The following is a 25,681-nucleotide window of genomic DNA, read 5'->3' as shown; positions in this document are numbered from 1 at the left end:
GTTTCTCTGTATAGCCCTGGCTGTCCCGGAACTCACTTTGTAGACCAGGCTGGCCTCAAACTCAGAAATCCGCCTCCCTCTGCCTCCCCAGTGCTGGGATTAAAGGCGTGCGCCACCACTGCCCGGCTAGTATGGAAATTTTATGGTAAAATAAGCACAATGAAATTCCAATCATCACTTTGACCTGCAACATTTCACCAATGTCTACTTCTATAATACACTTATTTTATTCAACAACATGCAATTCATAAAAATATAGTAATTTTCAACACATGATTAATTACTTCCCTAAGGGTTCCCCTTTAAATGCCAAAGGCTTTTGCTGTAATCTTTATAATTATATATGATCTCATTTTTATTTTGAGACAAGATTGAACTATGTAACCAAGGCCAGCTTTGAATTCATGATGCTCCCTTTTATGGATCTATTCTTCATATGCATCATCACCCCACATTGTTTTCAATCTTCTAACTGTAATAGGTTGTCATAAAGAATATATTGACTATGTTTAAATATATAATATACTGACATACATGCACAAATGTTGAATACTGACCACTTCAAAACATTATCTTGTATGTCATTACCTTTAATCCCTCTCACTAGTCCCAAAATATTTCTCAAAAAAAAAATCATATACATTATTATGCACCAGTTTTCTTTCCAGAGTTTCTTTAAATTACATTTATTTATTTATTTATTTATTCATTTATTCACTTATTTGTGTGTTTGTGTGTCTGTGTGTATGCATGTATAAAGAGATAATTATATTTTATTTTTATCAATATATCACATTTTTTTATTTTTAACTGCATATTACACTAGTCCCAAAATATTTCTCAAAAAAAAATCATATACATTATTATACACCAGTTTTCTTTCCAGAGTTTCTTTAAATTACATTTATTTATTTATTTATTTATTTATTTATTTATTTATTTATTCATTTATTCACTTATTTGTGTGTTTGCATGTATAAAGAGATAATTATATTTTATTTTTATCAATATATCACATTTTCTTATTTTTAACTGCATATTTTATCCTATGGGACATGGTTTATTTATGTCGATATTATGGAATAGTAAATAATGGTAATTAGCATATGTATCACCTCATAAATTTGACAGGTGTTTAATTAAAGGCTCAAAACTCTACTCTCAGCAATGTTCATATATGCATTATCTTTTTAATTATAACTACCACATTGTACAATAGATCTTGATGACAATAATACCTATAAGCTGGGGTTGGAGATTGCTGCTGAGGCAATCTTTCTTGGTCTAAATCTAGGACTACTATCAGCTAGCCTGCCACCTGAGCACAGAGCTATCACTTATCCACCTATGGATCCTCATGTGTCTTTAGTTCAAGTAGAGGTTCACAACTTAGGAAGTGAAGGCAAAAGCTCTAACAATGACACATCTGTCCAAGAACCGTTGCATAATTACTATTATGTGGTAAAATGAGCCATGATCTTCCTATTCTATCATTTTAATTCAATCTGCTTTTGAGAGGCAGAGAGAATACAAATAAAATCGTGTGAGTAAGGATATGAGTAGGATCTACAAGGAACTGGTGAAGGTGTGTGTGATCAAATATATTGCACAAAAAATAGTAAAATCAACACACACACACACAAATCAACCAACCAACCAACAAACAAAAAGACCATAGCAGATTTATGCATAATCTTACCAACAATTACTTGATGAATTTGCTTTGGTGTCAAAACTTTGCTGCAGTCATGTTTTTCTTGGTGAGTGGTTGGCTTCGATTTAAGCCCTCTGGTGATCTGTTTTTCCAAAATTAATCATTCAATATTAGTAAGAGACATTTGAAGAATTCTCATGATGTGAAAACAAACTGAAAAACATTGTACATGCCTTTCTCTGCAGACATTCTGACTCTCTAGATGCTATTTTCTTGGTGCTTAACAATCTGTTAGCTTTGAGAGAAGTTTTTAAGGATGGAGGTATTTCCTCTTCTATTTCTGATTGAGATAGTAATGGTGACTTTAGGCCAGATAATGGCAGCATGCCAATATCTACTTCATTAACTGGAACCTTTCGTTCCCTATTTTAAAAAATGATGATGATATGATATTATTCATGAATAATTACATATTATATATTATTATAATTACCATTATTAACAATAATATCATCAATAACAATAATAATAATGAGTAATGGAGGAAGTTCTTCAGAAAATACAGTTGTAAATACAAATATCCTTCATGGGAAACCTTATAGCCTAATCTATATCTATTTACCTGAATTGGTATACTAATCTGCAGAGCGTTTTCCTCCACTATATGGCCTCAACTCTTCTTAAACACCTCACAGAGGAAGTTATAGCCAAACCTATATCATTGTCACACTCAAAGGGCAGATGACAGCCACTGAGGGGTTTGGAGTAAAGCAAAATGTATCTTTGGTTCAAGATGGAAACAATGATTGATAGCATTTATGTTCAAAAGAATCTTGCCATCAAACTAAGTACACACTTGATCTGAAATACATTAAGTCTTCCCCTGATGTATGTACTCTGATTCCAACATCCTACACAGCATTGTCTTGGCAACATGATTTTGCTGAAAGGACCCTGATATAGCTGTCTCTTGTGAGGCTATGCCAGTGCCTGGCAAATACAGAAGTGGATGCTCACAGTCATCTATTGAATGGAACACAGGGCCCCCAATGGAGGAGCTAGAGAAAGTACCCAAGGAGCTGAAGGGGTCTGCAACCCTATTGGTGGAACAACAATATGAACTAACCAGTACCCCCAGAGCTCATGTCACTAGCTACATATGTAGCAGAAGATGGCCTAGTTGTCCATCATTGGGAAGAGAGGCCCCTTGGTCACGCAAACTTTACATGCTCCAGTACAGGGGAATGCCAGGGCCAAGAAGTGGGAGTGGGTGGGTAGGGGAGCAGGGCGGGGGGAAGGTATAGGGAACTTTCAGGATAGCATTTGAAATGTAAATGAAGAAAATATCTAATAAAAATTGAAAAATAAAATTAAATTAAATTTAAAAAGAAAAAAGAAAATATCTAATTCAAAAATATTTTTAAAATAATAAATAAATTGAACTTCTAAATTTAAGAAAAAAAGGAAATATACTTTCAGTGAATGACATGTAAAAGAATCCCTGCCTCTAGAAAAAAAAAAAAAAACTACCTAAGACAACTCAAAATAAAAAGTTACTGCAGCTAAAGTAGTTAAATATTTTGCTTTTAAAATATATTAAAATCTTACTAAAACAACTCAAAATTAAAACAACTCTAAGGCATAAAGAAATAAACCTGATAGTAATATGACAATTAAAATGTGAATAATAATAATCTATACAAAATCATAAAATGGACATCAGGTTTAAAGTTAAGACAACGACATATAAAATGGTACTGATTATAAGTAATAGATACTTGGATTTCTTCATAAAACACTGAAAACACAGACAAATCAGAATTTTTTTCAAGCAAAGAAGCTTCTACAAAGCAAAGGATAAAAGGTAGAAACAACCGTTGCAACAAAAATGACAGGCAAATTATTCATTTGAAAAGAGATTTATCCAGAATACACAGATAACAAAAACCCCTCAATAATAGCTCTTCAATAATCAAATTAAACTCTGTACAAAATTGATAAATGAATACTTCTTAAAGAAAATAAGTTCACCCACAAAATTTACCTTATAATGTTCAGTGTCTTCAGTCACCAGAAAAACAAGAATCAAAATGACACTAAGACTATTTCCTCATGTTATTAAAATGAGTATTTTTAAAATGACAAAACAAATGTTAAAAGGATGTATAGAAATGCAAAGCCAAAAACATTACTGGGGGTTACATACAGCCACCATGAAAATAGATATGGAAAAACTCAAAGCTCCAAAGACAAAGTAATGACAAGGAAATTAACGCCAGGGCCGGGAAGTGAGAGTGGGTGGGTGGGAGAGTGGGGGGGGGGGGTATGGGGGACTTTTGGGATAGCACTGGAGATGTGAATGAAGAAAGTACCTAATTTTAAAAAAAAAGTCTGTTACCTTGATCTGACCCAAATACCTTGTATACATGTCCTGAAATGTCTGAATATACTTCATAAATATATTCAAATATTACATTGATCAAAAGTTATAAAACTGTTATGATGACAATAACAAATATCCTGATTTGATCATTATATTCAATTATTATACTGTACTCCCCAAATTTATGAGACTTGAGGCCCTAGGGAGTGGGGAGATCTGGTGGGGTTGGGTAGCAGGGACATCCTCTTGGAGACAGGGGAGGAAGAATGGGATGAGAAACTGTCAGAGTGTGGACTGGGAGGGGAATAATGACTCGACTCTAAAAAAACATAAAGAATAATATAATAAAATTTTTTAAAAGGAAGAAAACCAAATCGGGTCTTTAGGCACAATGTTTGAAGAACTATCTTTACCTCTGTGCTTCTTTACGTAGGCGTATAGTTCTTAAATTGTTAATATAGTTTGTGTAGTAATCTCGATGTGCTTTTCTTTCCAGTTTTTCCAAATCAGTATATTCATAATCAGGATCTGTATAATCATACCTTGGCATCTTTGTGAAAATTGTTCTACAAGATAAACAAGGTATCATGTTAAAATGCCCACATAAACCTGTTCAATCAAGATTTAGCAAATACATCTTAGTCATTTTAAATGTCAAGTCAGAGGCATTAAATAGTGAATTAGGACAAACTGCATATTCTGTGACATATGAAGACATCACTGCATGTAGATCTCAAGTGAGGATAAGATATAACCATATGTATGAGCGTGTATATATAGAGTGTGTAGATAGATAGATAGATAGATAGATAGATAGATAGATAGATAGATAGATAGATAAATTTCTTGATGGGAGAGTCTGGCCCTTCTTTTTTAGAAAACAAAAAAGTTTTCTGACTCTTAGAGATTTTCAGGGAATGTACAGAATTAGAAGAAAAAAAAAACACTGAATTTTTTTCACCAGATACACTATTATTAGATTACATACCTTATAGGTACCCTCCCTCTCCCAAAAATGAGGATCATGGAAAAAGCCCTGTGGCTCTATGAGACAGAGAACTACTAAGAAATTTTGCTGTGATGTGGCCTAACAACCTTTTACATTTCATTGCAAAACAGGTTTATGATAATACTGAACTGATTTCCCCAATGCCAAGGCCGAAGCTAGGCCAGCACAAATCATATGATATGAAGCTTGTCCACTCCCTAAAAACTGCTAAAAGTCAGAAACCCTTTCTGGTCTCTGGAACTTAAGGGTCCTTTCTCTCCCGTCCAGAAACCTATCATCGAATACATAGTGGCTATCTTCTCTACCATTTTCCCATTTCAAGTCCAGATCCTGGCTGCAAATAGTCAGGAGACTCTATCTTCTTTTTTTTTTAATTTTTAATATTTTTTATTACGTATTTTCCTCAATTACATTTCCAATGCTATCCCAAAAGTCCCCCATACCCTCCCCCCGACTTCCCTACCCACCTATTCCCATTTTTTTTTTTTTTTTTTTTTTGGCCCTGGCGTTCCCCTGTACTGGGGCATATAAAGTTTGTATGTCCAATGGGCCTCTCTGTATGTCCAATGGGCTTTCTAGTGATAGCCGACTAGGCCATCTTTTGATACATATAATTCTAAAAGGGAATTTGCTGTCAGCTCCTTTCTAAAAACCAACTGGAAACGGGACAATTTGTTTTCTAACAACTATTTTCTTAAACTTTAGAGTTCATGAATTATCCAATAATAAGTTGATAAAAAGAAAAATTTCATAAAAGACCTTTATAGTATTTTACATGGCAATTGACTTCTTATCCTTTTTAATGATGATAAATTTCCAATAAACTAGAGTTGAATTATTTATAGCTTCTAACCTTCTTCATCTACCTCATTCACCCACAAAGTTTATCAAACATTGAAAGGCTTCCTCTATAATTAACTGATATATGTATATAAGTGAAATTAATCAAATATGTATTTTAAAATCCCTGTATTTCCCATGATTCTTCAATGTTATGTGATAACAGCTTTAAATGAGGTAAAAGTTTGACAGTAATTTTTTTTTTAAAAGAAGGGGAGTGTTTAGTTATTCAAAGATGGTCTTTTCTTTTTTTTTTTTTTACTGGATATTTTCTTTATTTACATTTCAAATGTTATTCCCTTACCAGGTTTCCCCTCTTGAAAACCCCCCTATACTATCTCCCCTCGCCCTGCTTCTATGAGGGTATTCCCCCACCCACCCAACCCACTCCTGCTTCCCTGTCCTGGCATTCCCCTACACTGAGGCATCGAGCCTTCACAGGACCAAGGGCTTCTCCTCCCACTGATGTCCAACAAGGCCATCCTCTGCTACATATGCTACTGGAGCCATGGGTCCCTCCATGTGTACTCTCTGGTTGGTGATTTAGTCCCTAGGAGCTCTGGGGGGGGGGGGTCTGGTTGGTTGATACTGTTCTTCCTATGAGGTTGCAAACCCCTTCAGCTCCTTCAGTCCTTTCTCTAGCTCCTCCATTGGGGACCCCATGCTCAGTCCAATGGTTGGCTGTGAGCATCTGCCTCTGTTTTTAAAGTACCCTACTAGATATTGGACCTAAAAATAATTCCCATATTTAAAGCCCTGAAGATTATAAGAAGGCGAAATGAAGTCCATGGAACTTAATGCCCACTGCACCTCCCCTAAAGTAAAGACACAGGTAGAAAAAAAATTCAGAGCTATTATTACGTTTAGGCAGTCTACTATTAACATACAAATTGGCAAAAAATAACTCTCTTTTACTCTTGAATATACTAAAATTCTTCTATGATGAAGGCCAGAAAATCAAGTATTGGCCACTTTTATCTTATTTGTGGTAATTTAGCAATTTCTCTGAGGTTATAATGTACTTAAATTGAAGTTTAAACACTCCTTACAAACAGAACTATAAAAGCTTTAGGCCAAGTAGAAATATACTTATGAGGTGACAAAACAGGATAACTGTTAATTGGTTTCATACAATTTAATTTTTTTTATTCAGATGAACTCAAACCCATAATTGTATTAAATATATCTATTCTATAGTATGAATTCAATAGTAATTTCTATCATTTATCTATTGGTGTTCATAATATAGTTTTAAAAGTATTTTGCTATATATGCAGCTGGAGCCATGGGTCCCTCCATGTGTACTCTTTGGTTGGTGGTTTAGTTCCTGGCATCTCTCGGGGGAAGGTCTGGTTGCAGTGAGGCAGGAAGGGGAGCTAGGGGGAGCACCCTCATAGAAGTAGGGAAGGTGGTGGGATAGGGGGCTTGAGAAGAAACCGGGAAGGCGGATAATATTTGAAATATAATAAAAATTTAAAAAGAGAAATCCAATGTATTAAAACAAAAATAAAAAATAAGTATTTTGCTTGCCATTCATTTTGTCAAAATTATACAGTAGAGAGTATAAAAGATTAGATAAGTCAAATCCGGTAGCATTCAACAACCACTGTATTCCTCATACAAATGGAAGAACAAAAACCCATTCTGATTACTGACCACAGAAGTTTCTTTCCTTTTTTATAAACACCAGGATCTTGCAGATCTCTGTATATTATCTTGGATAATATACAGATCAAATTGATCAAATTGTAATTTATTAAAATCACATGGTACCTGAAATGTTCATGGTGATCTCCAGACCTGATACTTGTAGCTCTGTCGTTAGGAAAAGCAATCAGTGCATTCTTCGTTGACTCATCTTTTAAGCAATGATCATGAAGGTTTGTCGCTGTTGACTGGAGCATTGCAGCTACAGGTGGAAGATCGTCCTTTTTCTCTGAATCTTTAGCCACAAAGTGTCTTGTGGGATTACTGACCAAGGGGGATATACCTTAAATAAAATTGAAAATTAAGCCAGCATTTAGTACTTTGTATTGTACAATTCCAAAAATTAAGCAAGTATTTGATACACTAGATAACTGGTGCGGTGATTCGAACAACCCTCATAGGCTCATACATATGAATGTGTGGTCATTAGGCAGTGGCTCTACTTGACAACCATTAGGAGTATGGCCTTGATAGAGTAGGTGTAGCCTGGTGGACTAAGTGTGTCACTGGGGGTGGACTTTGGGTTTTCAAATGCCTAAGTCAGGCCCAGTCAGGCCCAGTTGCTCTCTTCCTGATGCATGCCAATCCACATGTAGAATTCTCAGATCCTTCTCCAGCACATGTCTGCCTTTATGCAGCCATGCTCCCCACTATGAAAATAATTGGCTAAATATCTGAAACTGTAAACAAGCCCCAATTAAATGCTTTCTTTTATATAAGTTGCTATGGTCATGGTATCTCTTAACAGCAACTGAACACTGACTAAGACAACTGATTTTAACAAATGCTAGATTTTCAAGTACACTGTGAAAATACAAATCACTTTAATACAATACATGGCCTTATATTAGCCAAGTTAGCAAACTAAACTTTAATAATAAAATATATGTATAATAAAAAGCATACTAATTTGAAGATTTAAATTGACCTATATGAAAATAAAGGCTTTCTTGTTTTTTGTTTTTTGTTAAAGTCAACTGTATATCATCAGGTTCATATGGTTCAATTAATAAAATATTATATGTAAATAGAGGATACTGTACCACACACAAAATCTGAATATAGTTAAAACTAGTTTACATTAACTTCCAGAAAAAAAATAGAACAAATATAACATAGCAATTATTAAAATATTTGAGAATCTGCATAAGACACCTCAAAATAGCAATATAACATCTACTAAAAATATGACAGAAATGTTAATCGTTGCTATAGCCAGAGATCTACTTACATGTAGGCCCATGATATGTATTAGAACAGGCCTTCTACCTTTGATAAGCTTCTTTCAAAAGGGGAAAAGCACTGTTTTGGACATGTTTGATACACATAATCTTATACTGAAAATGAAAATCACATCACAGCTATGTAGGACTAATGTAGTAACATACCAGGATTAATTTTCACTCCAACTTTCCTGGTGAAAGCTTTGCAAGTGCTGCTGAAGTTTAAATGTATGTAAAGAAAAGGTTTCATTGACAAAGACCGTAGATTATCATCTGCCACAGGTCCAATAATCTCAATCACTTGCTTTACTTTAAATACTCCAATTTGATGTGGAACAAATGAACATATCACATTCTAAAGAAAAACAAAATTTAATCAATTTTCTATTGCTAGAATAAATAAAACCAAATCTTAAAATACCTGTTATTTGAACGTCAAGCAACATATTTTCACCACGGGGATTTATAAGCAATTTTAGGAAACATCAGCAGAAAGTCATATGATATTCATTATTGAAAATTTAAGAAATAGAATAGAATAGATAAAAAAAATAAAATAGGGAGCAGAAAGGACAGGAATCTCCCAATTCACCATCTGTACCTAGGAGCTTAGGCTGTTCCAGAGACCTCTGTACACAAGTTCCACCAGGAAGAAGGACATAAATAACTAACTCCCATAAAGATACAGAAGAACACAGGTCAACAGATAGAAGCCCTTAAAGAAGAAACACAATAATCCCTTAAAGAATTACAGGAAAACACAATCAAACAAGGGAAGGAATAAAACAAAACCATCCAGGATCTAAAAGTGGAAGTAGAAACAATAAAGAAATCACAAAGGGAGACAACTCTAGAGATAGAAAACATAGGAAAGAAATCATAACCAACAGAATACAAGAGATAGAAGAGAGAATCTCGGGTGCAGAAGATACCATAGAAAACATTGACACAACAGTCAAAGAAAATGCAAAATGCAAAAAGCTTCTAACCCAAAACATCCAAGAAATTCAGGATACAATGAGAAGACCCAACCTAAGGATAACAGGTATAGAAAAGGAGGAAGATTCCCAACTTAAAGGGCCAGTAAATATCTTAAACAAAATTATAGGAGAAAACTTCCTAACCTAAAGAAAGTGATGCCCATGAACATATTGCAAGCTGGTACAACCACTCTGGAAATCAGTTTGGGGGTTTCTTCTAAAATTGAACATAGTACTACCAGAGGATCAAGCAATACCGCTCCTGGACATATACCCAGAAGATGCAGCAACATGTAATAAGGTCCCATGCTCCACTATGTTTATAGCAGCCTTATTTATTATAGCCAGAAGTTGGAAAAAAAAACAGATGTCCCTCAACAGAGGAATGGATACAGAAAATGTGGTACATTTACACAGTGGGGTACTACTCAGCTATTAAAAACAATGAATTCATGAAATTCTTAGGCAAATAGATGGAACTAGTCCACACTTTGGTCTTCGTTTTTCTTGAGTTTCATGTGTTTTGCAAATTGTATCTTGTACCTTGGGTATTCTAAGTTTCTGGGCTAATATCCACTTATCAGTGAGTATATATCATGTGAGTTCTTTTGTGATTGGGTTACCTCACTAAGGATGATACCCTCCAGGTCCATCCATTTGCCGAGGATTTTCATAAATTCATTCTTTTTAATAGCTGAATAGTACTCCATTGTGTAAATGTACCACATTTTCTGTATCCATTCCTCTGTTGAGGGGCATCTGGGTTCTTTCCAGCTTCTGGCTATTATAAATAAGGCTGCTATGAACATAGTGGAGCAAAACACCCATGGAAGGAGTTACTGAGACAAAGTTTGGAGCTGAGAAGAAAGGATGGAACATCTAGAGACTGCCATACCTGGGGATCTGTCCATAATCAGCCTCCAAACACTGACACCATTACATACACTAGCAAGATTTTGCTGAAAGGACCCTGATATAGCTGTCTCTTGTGAGGCTATACTGTTAAGAACATCATTTTCAAGATTTAACAATTCCTCTATATAGTGTATTTTGAGAATATTAAATATGTATCTATACAAAGTTACCCATAAAACATCAAGTATCAAGACAGAATTGTCTAACAGACCATAGAATTCCAAGCCCTGATTTAAGTAACAAACATACTTGGGGATCTTAAAATGGTATGTGTGGGAGAAACCCTAAATTTGGGAACACTAAAAAGCTTCTTAATATGCATTGGACAAAAAATAAATGAAAATTAAATGTCTAATTAAGCTAAGGATTTTCTTGCAGCCCTAGTCTGTGTTGCAGCACAAACATTCCCCATAGCCTTGCTTCAGAATGTACAAGCATACTTTGCATTGTATATGCATCATGTGACAAAACAGTAATGGATGGTGTAAAACACATGGGCTCACATTTGAAACCACTGAATACTTAAGCTACACACTTTTACATATACACACAAAGTTTTCTATTGTTATAGAAGCATACTTGTTTAATATAGATAATTAAGATATTCAATATTCTTCTGCGAGCATTCCTCATCAAATAAGTATTAAATTTGTATACAATATTTCTATAACTATAAACCTATGGTCACATAAAACCTGCCCAGGCAAAAAAAAAAAAAAAAAAAAAAAAAGAGTTGAGTAGAGAATGTTGAAGAGGTTCAGTTTTATAGTGCCTACAAAAATGATGTCAGAGTAGCCAGTTATACTTATACCAGCCCTGGAAACATAGGTGTTGGCCTGGTGCCAATAGGAATGTCCTAGTGTCCACGTTTTCTTTTTGTTTTTCCTCAACACAACAAGCTGCAAACTAGGTAATTATTACACATTTCAAATTTCAAATTTTGATTAAATCTACAAGATATCATTCATGTGATTGTTACACAAAATCCTTCCTGAATGGAAATAAAACATGTTCTTTGAGTTTTGATGGCACTACATTAGAGAACCTATTTAACACACTAGGTTTTCTTAAGCCATACCTGTTTCTGTATATGTATTATAATTTCTTAATACAATAAAAATGTTTTAGAAGCAATAACTATATTGCACACCGGACTTGACCATCACATGTTTTCACTAGCACATTGTAGGCACTTAACAAAAGAATTATGGATTCTCTATGACTGCATTTATAACTAATTCTAGATCACATAAGAGACATACTTCATAAACACTAATAGATCAAATGTGGTTCTTAATTCTCTGTGTAATATTTTAGCAGGAATAACTAGCTTAAGTGTTATGAAAGAAAACAAAGAATGAGCTAGCTTACCTGAATACATCCTTCATCAATTTTGCCCCTTTCAGGATCCATTTTAAAGTGTGCAGTTTTTTTAAAATGGTACATCACAGGAAGTGATATGGACTGATTTTTTACAATACAAAGAATATCTGAATGTTCACCCATGTGACAAGGTGCAAAAGTAAGTGATTTTCCTGGATCAAACTGTAATATGACTGGAAGTCCAGAGCCTGTCAGAGCTAATTCCACTTTTTGAAGTCGATTACCTAAAAATAAATAAATAAATAAATAAATAAATAAACAAATAAATAAATATTGAACACAGTGAGGAGTGTTGGGAAAATCAAAAATGTCCAGCCCACATGATATCACTCTAAAAGTATGATGGTAAATGGGAACCCCACTCAAACATGAGCAAATGCAGTGACTGCCTTCTCTGAGCTACACATAATTTTGGGTCTTGACACAGGAATAAAAGAGAATCTACTCTAATGGATGTACATTCTGAAGAGTAAGACTGACAGAGAGTAACCACATTAACAACTTACAAAGGACTATATGTAAAGGCAAAGTAGAGTAAGACAGAATAAAGAGCCTTAGGGACACTGTTTTAGGTAGAGATATTCAAACAGGCCACTTTTATACACACAGTAACATTTGCCAAACATTACATAGAAACAAAAAACCATGAAAAAATATATTCAAAGCTGAAAGAACAAAGTCAAGAGCTCTAAAGTACAAACTAGCTTCTGATATTAAAAAAAAAAAAACACACATAAGAAACCAAGAATAAACATCGCCTCAGGGTAAAGGATTACACAAAGAAATATCTGTCAAATGGACCTAAGAAACAAGCTAGTACAGCCATTTTAATATGTAACAAAATTAACCTCAAACCAGAGCTAATCAAAAGAGTTGGGGAAGGACACAACATATTCATTAAAGAAAATAATTCCACCAAAACACCAAAAGGCATATTTCAATTCTTAACATCTCTGCCCCAAACACAAGGATACCCAAGTTTGTAAAAGAAACACTACTATAGTTTAAATCACATAGTAAACCTCACTGGCAACTAGGACCTCCCCCAGAGAATCATCAGTAGATAATTTAATGCAATCTCCATCAAAATTCCAACACAATTCTTTAAAAAGGCAATTCTTAACTTCATATAGAAAAACAAACAAGAGGGTAACTGAACAATAAAAGAAGTATTGGAGGTCTCACCATCACGGAACTCATGTAGTACTACAGAGCTAAATCAGTAAGAACCACATGGTACTGGCATAAAAACACTATCTTTTTCAGTGTGATCAAATTGAAGATCCAGACATAAATCTACACACATGGAGACACCTGCTTTTTTGGAAGAATGCAAATAGATCTATACTTCTCACCCTTCAAAAAACTCTATTATAAGTGGGAAAAATCTTCAATGTAAAACCAGATTCACAAAGCCTGATAAAAAAGAATATAGAAAATAACCTTGACACAGGAGAGGACTTTCTAAACACAACACCAATAAGGGCAGATACTATAATCAACAATTAATAAATGGGACTTCATGAAAAGCTTCCATAAACCAGAGTCAATCAGACAAAGCACAAACCTACAGAATATATTTTACCAATTAATATACAACATATATGAAGAACTAAAAAATCCAAATATAAAAAACAAGTAATCCAATTTTTAAAATTGGGATACAGATCTAAAGAAAGAATTCTCAATAGAGAACTCTCAAATAGCTTAGAAATAAAGAAATGTTCGACACCCTTAGCCATCAAGGAAATACTAATCAAACTACTTTGAGAGTCCATCTTATCACTCTCAGAGTGGCTAATATCAATACTACAAGTGACAGCTCATGCTGGTTGGATGTTGAGCAATGGGAACACTCCTCCATTGTTGGTAGGAGTGCAAACGTGTACAGCCACTATGGAAATGTCTTTCTCAGAAAGTTGGGAATTGATTTGATTTACCTCAAGATCCAACTTACCACTCTCGGGAATATTGCCAAAGGATGTTCCATCCTATTACAAACACATTTGCTTATCCATGTTTTTGTGACCTTATTAAAAACAACCTAGATGTCCCTCCAACAATCGAATGGATAAAGAAATTGTGGTACATTTGCACAATAGAGTACTATTCAAGCTGTTAAAAAACTAAAATCATGAAATTTGCAGTAAAATGGATGGAAATGAGAGAGGTAATCCAGACTCAGAAAAAAATAAATATTGTATATATTGGCTTGTAAGTGGATATTAGACATTAAGTAAATGATAATGAAAGCTACACTCTCTAGGTACAGAGAGGTTATGTATAGAGACAAGGTTTAAGGGGGGAAATAAATGGATCTCTCTGCAAAGAGGAAACAATGTATTTTACAGGTAGACTGGGGATGGGAGCAAGGGGCTAAGATATAGGGGGAGATTGTATAGGGGGAGAGAGTGCAGGGAGGGATGACTGGAATTGGGGGCCATTTGTGGGGGTGTAGAAACCTAGTGCAGCAGAAACATCCTGGAATATATAAAAGAGATCCTAATGAGAACTCCTATGGATAATCCATGTGGAGTCTCAACTTGCCATCACATGTTGATAGGTTGCCAAGGGACTCCGGTGGAGCCAGCTTGAGGCAGTAATGCCAAAAAGCTGCTCAGGAGAAATGAATTCCTAGAACTTTTCTCCTGGAGGCCTGACGAAAGTCTGACCCTCCAGCTTGGATCAGTTTGGCAGGCGTAAAGCCTGGAAGCTGTTCTTGAGGATCAGATTTCCATGGTAATTCTCCTCCCGGAAGTTTGGCATTTTCTTCTGAACCCATAATAATCAAATTCCCACCTCATTAGTCTAATGTATAGACTCACATGCACTCTATTAAGCATTACTTTATAGTAAATGTCTTTTAAGATTGAATTCTAACATAGCTAAAGCCTTTCCCAGTGGTCTAAGATCCCAGATAACAGCAAGGAGCTTAACCTATTCAGTAACTAATTTAGCTCTACCATAAAACAATAAAACACTAGCCATTAGCTCAGTTATCTGCAAAAAGAGACTAAAAGTCTCACTGAGATAGAAATATTTACTACAAACTACATTCCACACCAGAGCAAGTTGATATACTATCCTGATAATGGGAATTCTCCAAACTAGATAAAATTTAACAAGGCCTAGAGGATTTCAGGGTCAGTGACACTACATTACTCTTGAAGCCTGTCAAGAGTTAAACCCCCTGGAGAAATTAACAAAGTGTAAAACTCTTGCCTGGCCAGGGCTGAAGCAGGCACTAATCTCTAAGTAAACATAGTCCTTTTAAAGTCACTCCTCTTGCATCTGGAGGGACACTTATCTATAACCTAAACATTTTTCTGGTTCCTGCAAATTCTTTTTGTAGTCACTCCTCTTGCACCTGGGAAACTTCAATGTACCGTATCTGTTATGTTTTACAATTTATGATATTCGCTGTAATATAATAGTTTCATGTTTTACCAGAACATTACATTCAGATTCGACACCTCTCTTGTGTGTGTGTCTCTGTCTGTCTCATCTGACTCTTTGCCCATTTGCTCGAGAGACCTGTTTTTATGCAGGCACAGGAAAAAGAAGGTCTGCGGCAATAGGTGAGGCTTTTTGTGGTGGGATTGTGCTGCATTTGATTAAATTGTTGGCCAAAGAATACCATGGAAATCCCCAAACAATACATGCCATTTCTAAGATATGGGACTGATCTCTGCAAAATGACAGCACTTAATAATTTTGTTGACTTTATACTTACTTTTCATGGTATTAGCGTTATCATCTCTCAAAAATCCATCTTTACTTCCCACAGAATCAAATCTCACAAAGAGAGCATAGTCTTGCCTATGTGAAGGTCCAACATCCTTTTTAGTATCAACTACCAGCCTGTAAATGTCATAATCCATTATTCTTAAGGCAGAGGTGACATATTTTTTTGGCATTTCTGAGTATAAATCATTAACCTAATATTTAAATCTATGCAAGCAGATGGAAATGAATAAAAATACAGCTGTTGCACATTTCCCAAATTTACTAACAAAGGAAGATATATAGTCAATGGCCAACCCTATGGTATAATCTATCTATACCTGAATCTTTCTTTTGTTTCCACCCTTCCTTTACACTTCTCTAGGAAGTTCTGACTCATATCAATTCATTTTTCTCTAATTACTTGTCCACTACCATAAACATGATTAAAGAGCATAAAACTCTGTGAAAATTAATTAATACAAATATTTCTAAGACAAGATTAACTTAAATGTACCAACTTGCCAAAACCTACATCACATGCCATAGTGTATTTTTTTTCCTGGAGGAATTCTTAGCTAAAAGCTAAGGACTCTCTAATAACACATATCGCCCCAGTAGGAACATCTGTTATATATTTGCTTTCTCTGGTGAACTAAATTTATATTACTAATCATGTTCATGGTAATGGACAAGTAATTAGAGAACATCATTTGATATGAGTCAGAACCTCCTAGAGAAATGTGCAGGAAGGATGGAAACAAAAGAAAGATTCAGATATAGATTATACCATAGGGTTAGCCACTGACTATATTTATCTCGCTTAGCAATATGCTATCTCGTCTGTCAGTGGATACTCAAATACACAAAAAGTTGATGTGTAATATTAAATTGGAATACATGTGGTCTTCACAAAACATTCACAAAAAACTTCAAATATTCACACCTAAATTTCCATACTAGACTCCCAAATAAAATTAAGTGCTGTTATAGGAAATAAAATTTGGATTTGTTTCAAGTATATAAGCGTGGAGGAGGCTGCAGAGGTGGCTGAACGGTTAGTAGAACCCAGGCATGGTTCCCAGTAGCCACATTAGGTGACTCATAACAACGTATACACTCAGATAAGAAACACAGACATACAAAGAAAATGACATAGAAATGCTGTGTATGTAGAGCATAATCTTATAGACTTCCCAAAGAAACTTCCTATACAAAATATCATTAGGACAATTTTGATTATATGAGTAGGGCAATTATTGATTAGCTTTCTGCCTTAGTTTTTTTTTTTTTTTTGGTTTGTTTTTTGTTTGTTTCTTTGCTTGTTGTGTTTTCTTTTGTTTTGTTTTTTCCTATTGCTATAATAAAGCAACAGAAAAGATAAAGGTTTATTATAGTTCACAATTCCAGGTCAAAGATCATCAAAGCATAGAAGTCAAGGCAAAAATGTAGTTAGTTTCATAACAGTCACAGTGCAGAGCAGAGAGAAATAAACACATATGTTTATAGTACTCAGTAAGCATACGATTCTAAAACAGAGCATAGTGCCACCCACTCTCAAGGTAATCTTCCATATACATACCATAGGTCAATCTGATATAAGTAACCAATCTGACTATCATGTTCTCTTAAGTTAAACACAATTCAGCCTTCAAAAATATGGTATCACTAAGTGACAATGTTATAATATAAGTATACTGACCATGACCCTCTCACAGGGAAAAATTGTTACAATTAGGTTGGTTATTTATACACAAACATACTAAGGTATGTTGTTGGTCAAACATTGATGGGATTCAGTCAAAAAGGATTTTGTCCCAGTAAGAGCATATTCTTGCCTTCTAACATGTTTACTACGATATCAAACAAGTCTGGTTAGTGTGTAGCTACTATAATTTTCATCAATAATTGACATTACAATTTAATTCACTTTTGCTTACTTTGGGCTGAAACAAAATGTAATGACAATCTTTTGATAAGGGAGTAAGGTCCCTTCATTGGGAACGCAGGACATAAAATCAGTCATATCTATTTTCTTTATTTTGTTTAAGTAGGAGATATTATTTACGGCAATATCTGTCCTTTGATGAATATTTGTTCCCTGTAACATTAAAAAAAAAAAGACAAAAAAATCATGTTAAGGCAAAGTAAATAACATTTTTTTTAAAGTTTTTAAAATTTACAGAATGTAGAAAATGAAGAATATTTGTCTATAAAATAGCATATACCTAAATTTGACTAAGGAACATGATTTAATTCAAAACTTGAGGAGATTCGAGTTAAGTCAGTGATTTGCAAGAAGCACTAATCTGGTTTCATTCAGACTTGCTTGATGCGCCATTTTTGCTCAGTTCACTTACCAGCTCTTCTCCAACACAATCATCTTGCATTATTGCCACCCAGTTTATGGATTCAGGGCTATTGTTATACAAAAGAGCATGCTCAAGTTTTGATGTTCCGAAGAACACAGAACCAAATCGTATACATTCCAATTTCCTTTCACTATTCATGTGAAACAATTCAATGATCTGTTCAACCACACGCACTTTGATGTTCAAGAATGTTTCAGGACGACCTTGCAAACTCACTCTATAAGAAAATAAGATATGTATATGTGTAAGTATTTTCATTATAAATTGATATATTTATTTTCTTCTAAGTATTTGGATCAAGATGTTTGAAATGACAACATAACTAACTCAAAAGACGGAGGGCAGTCATATGCTGCCAGAATTCATCAGATCCTATACAGTGAAATACATGTGTAACCTAATTTAGTCTATACTTGAAACAACGAGGTTGGAAAGCCAAATAATGATATGGCACCAGGGAGTCAATGGAATATTATTATCATTATTTATTTCATAAATACAGGAGCTATATGATCTATAAGAGTAGCTCAAGAATTCTAAGACTCCATTCTAACTCATTTCAACCCAGGCTCAGGCCCAGTTCATTTACATACAAATACCACAATTGCCTAAATTTAAAAAAAAAAATCTCAGAAAAAAATTGCTAAAGAAAAAAAAACTTTCCAATAAAATTTGGTTTCTCAAACTAATTTCAGTTCTCATTTAGCATTCTTGTCACATGATTATTCCTTTCTTATCAACTTAACCCCAACAGAGACCACAAATAACTGGCTACTCTTAAACTATCATCAAAATACTCATTTAGATTTTATTATAACTGTTATCATTATCCACACCATATCTCAATATATCTGTCCTTCCTTTGATCTTGGACATCACACATTTCCCTAGATTTTCATTCTAACACACATGTGTGATCTAATGTTCTAAAGCACGGATCCTCTGTAAACTATTTAAACTCTTACTCTTTCATATTCTGCTCTTCTTTTCAGTTTAATTCTCAGTACTCTATTTTTGCCACCACATATACCCAAAATACCCTGTACCCATCTCCTCTGGACAAAGCTGCTTTCTGGAGCTTAGGACAAGCAAATCTAATAAGCCATAACCATAAACTCCATGATGATTCTGAAAATGAAATTCATCCCACCATCTCATATCTGAACTTCCTTCTGCACATCCTTTCTCCTTTGTTCAGTAACTCAACAAGTGCGTTAAACAGGAATTGTAGAAAATGCCTCAAATCTCTACAGTTCTCTCAGTTTTGCCAACCTTAGCTCTGCCCTTTCCTATTGCGTTTTTGCTTTGGTTTTATAATACTTAGTCAGACTGTCAAGTTATCGTTGTACTGCCTGATCTGCTTCATGCACTGGTGTTACTTTGACTTTCTAAAATGCAAACTGATCCTCAGATTAATTCCCATCCTTCAAAATAGAACCTAACCTCATATCAGGCTCACAACTATATTTCAAAAACCACAACTGTGGCCTTCAGTATGAAATACATCTTATATGCAAGATAGCAGCGTGTGTGTGCACACACACACACAGACAAGAAAAGACTTATAAAAACTCAAAGACATTTTATAAAACATCTCCATTCCTATGTGAACTGAACTGATATTTTATACTTTATTACTTTACCTACAAGTGGTCACTCAGTGTATTAATTGCACATTCATGTATCAATGAACTGAGGCAAATTTCATAAAAATGCTGCCCCATAGACTCTTTACTAGATCCTGTGCCATTTATTTTAATTTCACCTTGCATCACTCCCTTGTACTTCTTCAACTTTGCCTCTGATTCTTCAACAGAGTACAGTTATCTCTAGAATTTCAAATCTGCTACTTTCTCTGACTGAAATAACATGTGTAATCCAAGTTATCATCAACATTCACTTACGCACCCCACACACACACACACACACAAACACACAAAACTTATGTGCTACCTAGATCCAAATTAGGGATGAGTGTGTGATTCAACTACCACTTTGTTAGTGGAATCGTTGGACCATTCACTCATATCCACAAAACTGATACTAGGAGCTGCTGTTATGTGTATCCATATGCTGTTCTCAAGTACTATCCATTGATACTTGTATATCTTGACATATAGGAATAACAAAATGATCTACTACTAGCAAATGAGAAAAAAAAGGTTGGTAAACAAACAAGCAATCAATCTGAAAGAAGAAAACAGGAAATATTTGAGTTTCATATAAGCAATTTTTTTCAAAAACTGTACTACATATTTACCTTGCCATTTCATTTACAATTTGGGCCTGGTCTGCACAGAAATCCACTTTGATGACCATTGATGTTTTAGCCTTTACTATACCACTACTTGGAGAAATGACAATAGGTAACTGACCCTGGTATTCTGCTTTAAACTTCCCTAAGGTGAGTAAAAGACACAGTTTATAGTTAGATACTTAAAATAGATACATATTACACAGATAGCCCACTGTGGAACAACAATAATGGTGTTTATTGTAATTACAGATTCTGACATCACCGAGCAAATCTGAACCCAGCATTGGAATTCAACCTTCACCAGGAGCTAAAAATACTGTATATTCATTTGTGGAAAGTACTTAGAATAAGAGCTCTGAATATCCACATGCATGCTCTTCTATCCGTGTTCTAAACTGTATGTTCAACTACTTATATCCATTTTACAAATCTCTAAAATATGCAATGGATGCTTCAGAAAAATTAACTTTTTGCCCAGGTTTTTCCAATTAATACATGAAGCAATTAAGTGTGAAACATGGTCAATTTCACACCCAGAAAACCAATTTTTTTCTTAGTGGTTTAGTGTTGGGGTCTTTTGGGAGTTTTTTTTGTTTTGTTTTGTTTTGGGTTTTTTTTGTTTGTTTGTTTTACAAAAAATATTTATCCTGGGGTACAGTTTTCATTTGTGTCATTGAAAAAAATATATTAATATTCCATTCAAATTAAATCTGAATTTTAATTCAGAGAAAGTTCATATGCAACACAACTATAATTTGGGGAGATTTTAGATTAAAATGGATATATCCCTAAATGATTATGAAGGAAGAATTTGAAAAGCAAAATATTTTTTTCAATCAAATATTACTCAAACTATTAAGCGTCTTCAGAATCAAAGAATCTTAACCACTTGCCTCAAGAGACTCTATTCTTCACATTGCAATTAAAATGAAAATGAACCTAATATTCTCTTTGTGCTCCCATGCAATGAATATTCACCCATCAAAGAACCAAATCACTAAAAGCTAAATGAATATGATTTAAATTGAAATAGCTATCAGTTTTATTCTTGTGTATCTTTTGAAAAAATATGTAATGGGATATATTGGCTTTGTGTTAATAATCCCCAATGTTCAAGTAGGCAACTAAGAAAACAGTATAGAGGTAAAGAGGATTGTAATTAAGATCTCCTTATGTATTCATCATGCAGTCTCAGGGAGACAGAGCCTATCTACTATTAGTCCTCATATCAGATTGGGAGACAAGGAAATCTTGCACTTAATGATGTTGACCATCTAAACAAAATGATGACAGACTATATCCATTGGTGTCATCAATAAAAACTGTATCTGACAATACAGACTTTTATAAAAACATCTGGGCCTCAATAAAAAATTCTAAAAATAACCTAATCTGGAGAAAAGTGTTCTTTCAGTGACAAATGAATAGAGTAATAAAAGCCTTCAAGGTATCATGTTATGAATGTCAATTTGAGTATGACAAAGAGAGGATATATTTCATGTCTATGATGAAACAGGGATTATACCAAAATTTAGGTATATACTTAAGTAACCATCATACATTAACTGTTCTCCCCTCACGACTAAGGAAATCTCAAATTCAATTTCTTTAAAAACACGTGTCCAATACCTAAAGAGTAAGGCACCGAGGTCTAGTTCAGTCTCTGGATGAGCCTAACAATAACATTACTTCTATAACAGAATTCTGCCTCTCATTCTCAGGAAAATCACCAGTCATATAACAAAGAGGTTGTGATAATACAGATTTTAAGAGGCAGGTTCAATTTTCCTGAGTGATTGGGTATCTAGCCTTTGTAGTCACAACACTTAGGGGACTTTGGTTTTCAGCTATTACAAATGACAGACATCTTTTCTTTTCTTGATGACTCAGAAAATCTATTATACAATATGCACACTTAAAATAATAATTGTAACTCTTCTAAATGTGTGAGCTTATATGACACAAAATATTTACCTGGAGCTTTGCCACGGTTAATAATAGTAATCTCTTTACAATGCACTTTACTATTGGCAACCAATGTGCCAAAATCAACTACTGGTACAATTTCCAGCTGACAGACTGGAATCAGCCTAAAAGAGAAGAGAGGAAGCACACACTTATGTTTAACCAATTAGTAACACCTTCATAGTTAGGTCCATGGAGACTACACACACACACACACACACACACACACACACAAACTCACATACACTTTATATACACCTTTAACTCCTAAAAAGCCATTTCAGTTTATCTATGGGTCCATTGATAACACTGCTGTCAATATGAAAAGTCATACAATAACATATGTAAGCTATAATACACCCTATTTTTAACAAGGAAAATTGTACTTTAAATATAAATATTATTTAACAGACTACTCATTTATCTCAGTTTAGTGTTACTCTAACATACTTGACATTCCTTTTGAAAATCACACAAATACATTAAATGTTTAGAAACGTGTTAAAAAGAAGGAACTGACTTCAATACTTTGAATGATATAAATGTTAAATTAAAGAAAGGAATGATACTATAACAGAACATTTAGGGAATATTATACTTACATTCTGTTGCTGTCATAAAGCAAATACTGACGAAAACCAGCTTAGGGAGGAATGGATTTATTTGGTCTACATATCTAGATCCCACTCTATCATTGAGGGCTGACAGCATAGGAACTCAAGCAAAAGCAAAGGCAGGAAGCACATAGGAACAGTACTTACTGGCTTGCTCCCCTATGGCTTGCTGAGCTTGCTTTCTTAAAAATGATCATCTGACCAGGGAAGGCACTGCCCACAGTAGACTGGACCCACCCACACCAATCATTAATCAAGAAAACACACCCACAGACTTGACTACAAGATAATAAAGAACTTCAATTGAGGGTCTCTCTTCACAGGGGATTCTGGATCAGGATGATCAAAATATGTATGGGGTATAAAACAACATCTCTATACAAAGAAGGTTGATTTGTTACATGTGTCTTTAATTTAATGTGCTCACACATGGCATATATGTAGTGTGCATTTTCAGATATCTTTTAAAATTCATTGTCACATAGGAAGAAATCTTATGACATACTGAGTTTATATTTAAAGTATAAGCTCTATTTTTCAGGATGCTCTTAAATTATTAGTACAATTTAGTAACAACAAACTTCTTATAGAACAGAGATGTGCGAATTACATACCCAATTAGAGGAATATCTAGTACTTTAATTACATACCCAAATAGAGGAATATCTAGGACTTTATTTCCTACAGAAATAAAGATGTGATCAGACGTGTCTTCATTTTTATTAGGATGATATTCCACCATTGCTGTCATCTGAAGGCCAGAAGCAAGCTCCTTATCCAGACTGGTCAACAACAATTTGAACTATTGTGGAAAAAAAGATGAAGTCAACACTATTAGTTCCTTATAAGGAATGATTAGAAGCAATTATAGCTATGGAGTGTGCATTACTATCAAGCATAGATCTTATCCCCCACTTAGCTTTAAAAAAAAACTTTTTAAAACTTTAAACTGAAAAAAAACTTTAAACTGATAAATAATAATTTTATATATTTATGGGGAATGATGATTAGGACTGTACTGAAAATGCCCTTTTAAGATCTTAGTACTTTAGAGTATAAATGGATTATGGCACAAAACTTTCCATTAATGCCTCAATTAATAATTCCTTGAGGAATCAAGAACTTTATGTATCAGATGGTAATTAATAATAATACTTCATTTTTTTTCTCCTAGGGTTTTAAGACAATTTCAGAATCATGAACACATGCACACAGAATTGGAATTCTTACAAGTAGGTAGTAACCATCATTGTATGCATAATGCTACATAATTCTGTAACTTTTTGTCAATTAAAAATAAAAAAAGGAATGAGGCCTTTTAAACACAATATGAAGAATCATATTTTCTATCAGCTTTGCCGTACCTAGTCTCTCCCCTATTCCTTGAACTTGAAGCAAAGAGGTGTTTCTCCAACCCCTCCCTTTCTCCCTCCTTCCTTTCCTCTCTGTGTCTCCCACTTTTCATCATTTCTCCTCCACCTCCATCTCCCTGCCCTTTCCTCTTCCTTCTTCCCTCCCTCTTTCCCTTCCTCTTTCTCCCTCTTTCTCTCCCTTTCTTCCATTCCTTCTTCTGTCTCCTCTCGCTCCCTCTTTCCCTGCCTTTCTCCGTTCCTCTCAGTCTTACTCCCTCTCCCTCCTTTACAGTCCCTCTTTGATTTTCTCTCCTCTATCTCCCTGTCTCTGCCCCACTCTTTACTCCCTCACACATTTCTTCCTCCTCCCTCCCTTCCCTCCACCCTCCATCCCCCACCCCACCCCACCCCCCCACCCCCCTCCCCGCTTCCCGTCAGCAAGTACAATCCTTCCTCCAGTTCCTCAGGGGCATAGATTTTGATAACTGGCCAAAGGAATGCTCAAGTGAGGAGGCTACCAGGAAGCTTTCAGTACCCTTAAAGTGTCACCTGTGGCTTCGATGGCTCTTGAAATCTGATCTTCTGGTTCCAACGGCCCAAATTGTGTACAGTAAGAGGGAGGCGGTATACTTTCCCAGATACTGCATCCTGAAACTTCAGCTCCAGAGGATTTACCCGCAGCTGAACTTCCTTCTTAAGGGTATCTATATCCCGAGGGGCTACTGAGCCCCGCTCTGCATCCATTACAGCCCTCTACAGTGCCAGCAACCAGGTGCGGACTTGACCAACTCCGGACTGGCGAGAGACAACAGATGTAGCTAGGTAACAAGCACTAGGAAACAACGGTTGGAATCCCACGTGCGCGTGGGCCGGACCATTCCCGCTGGCCTCATCCTTCTTCACCCAGAAGTCTCCAGTGCTTGTCCCGCCCCGACCACGCCCCCCACATGGATCTGCTGCTTGCTCCACCTACAAGGGAAATTATGCTACCCTCACGTCAGACCTTAAAACCCTCCCCTCTGTCCCTGCCCCTGCAACAAAAGCTCGCGCATGCGCAGTAGCAGTAACCCGCCCCTTCAATGGTATGACCCAAGGCCTTAAGGTGGCAGTTGGAACCGAACTAAGAACTGGGTGGCAAGTGTCAACAAAACAATTTGAAAATAATTTACGCCAGCCTCAAATACAGACATGGCCTGGCAGGATTTCAAAGTGGCATTTGGTATAATGGGCACTTTCCAGGATTTTCTTTTAGGGCAAGCTTAGTGAAAATGATGTGCCTATTAAGGCAGCTACATTTGACTGAA

The 25,681-nt window shown here is 35.2% G+C and overlaps 1 protein-coding gene across 1 annotated transcript in view; it reads right to left on the bottom strand.

The window, feature by feature from the left end:
• The window catches only part of Cfap47 (cilia and flagella associated protein 47), a 262,175-nt gene extending 237,010 nt beyond the window's left edge, over nt 1–25,165 (bottom strand). Inside the window, exons 1-13 of the mRNA XM_085838136.1 lie at nt 24,927–25,165; nt 23,676–23,827; nt 22,421–22,536; nt 20,450–20,588; nt 18,178–18,406; nt 17,758–17,918; nt 15,828–15,955; nt 12,083–12,318; nt 8,982–9,171; nt 7,660–7,876; nt 4,451–4,603; nt 1,888–2,077; nt 1,700–1,796 (exon numbers count right to left, since the gene is read on the bottom strand). Of these exons, the coding sequence (XP_085694262.1) occupies nt 1,700–1,796; nt 1,888–2,077; nt 4,451–4,603; nt 7,660–7,876; nt 8,982–9,171; nt 12,083–12,318; nt 15,828–15,955; nt 17,758–17,918; nt 18,178–18,406; nt 20,450–20,588; nt 22,421–22,536; nt 23,676–23,827; nt 24,927–25,121 (2,203 nt within the window). The 5' untranslated portion in view covers nt 25,122–25,165. The remainder of the gene's footprint in view (nt 1–1,699; nt 1,797–1,887; nt 2,078–4,450; nt 4,604–7,659; nt 7,877–8,981; nt 9,172–12,082; nt 12,319–15,827; nt 15,956–17,757; nt 17,919–18,177; nt 18,407–20,449; nt 20,589–22,420; nt 22,537–23,675; nt 23,828–24,926) is intronic.
• Nucleotides 25,166–25,681: the final 516 nt, after the last annotated feature.

The sequence above is a fragment of the Mus caroli genome, unplaced genomic scaffold, assembly GCF_978045245.1.
Source record: "Mus caroli unplaced genomic scaffold, Mus_caroli_1 scaffold_5, whole genome shotgun sequence".
NCBI lineage: Eukaryota > Metazoa > Chordata > Mammalia > Rodentia > Muridae > Mus > Mus caroli.
The sequence above is the reverse complement of the archived record's forward strand: the minus strand, read 5'-3'. Positions and strand labels throughout refer to the sequence as shown.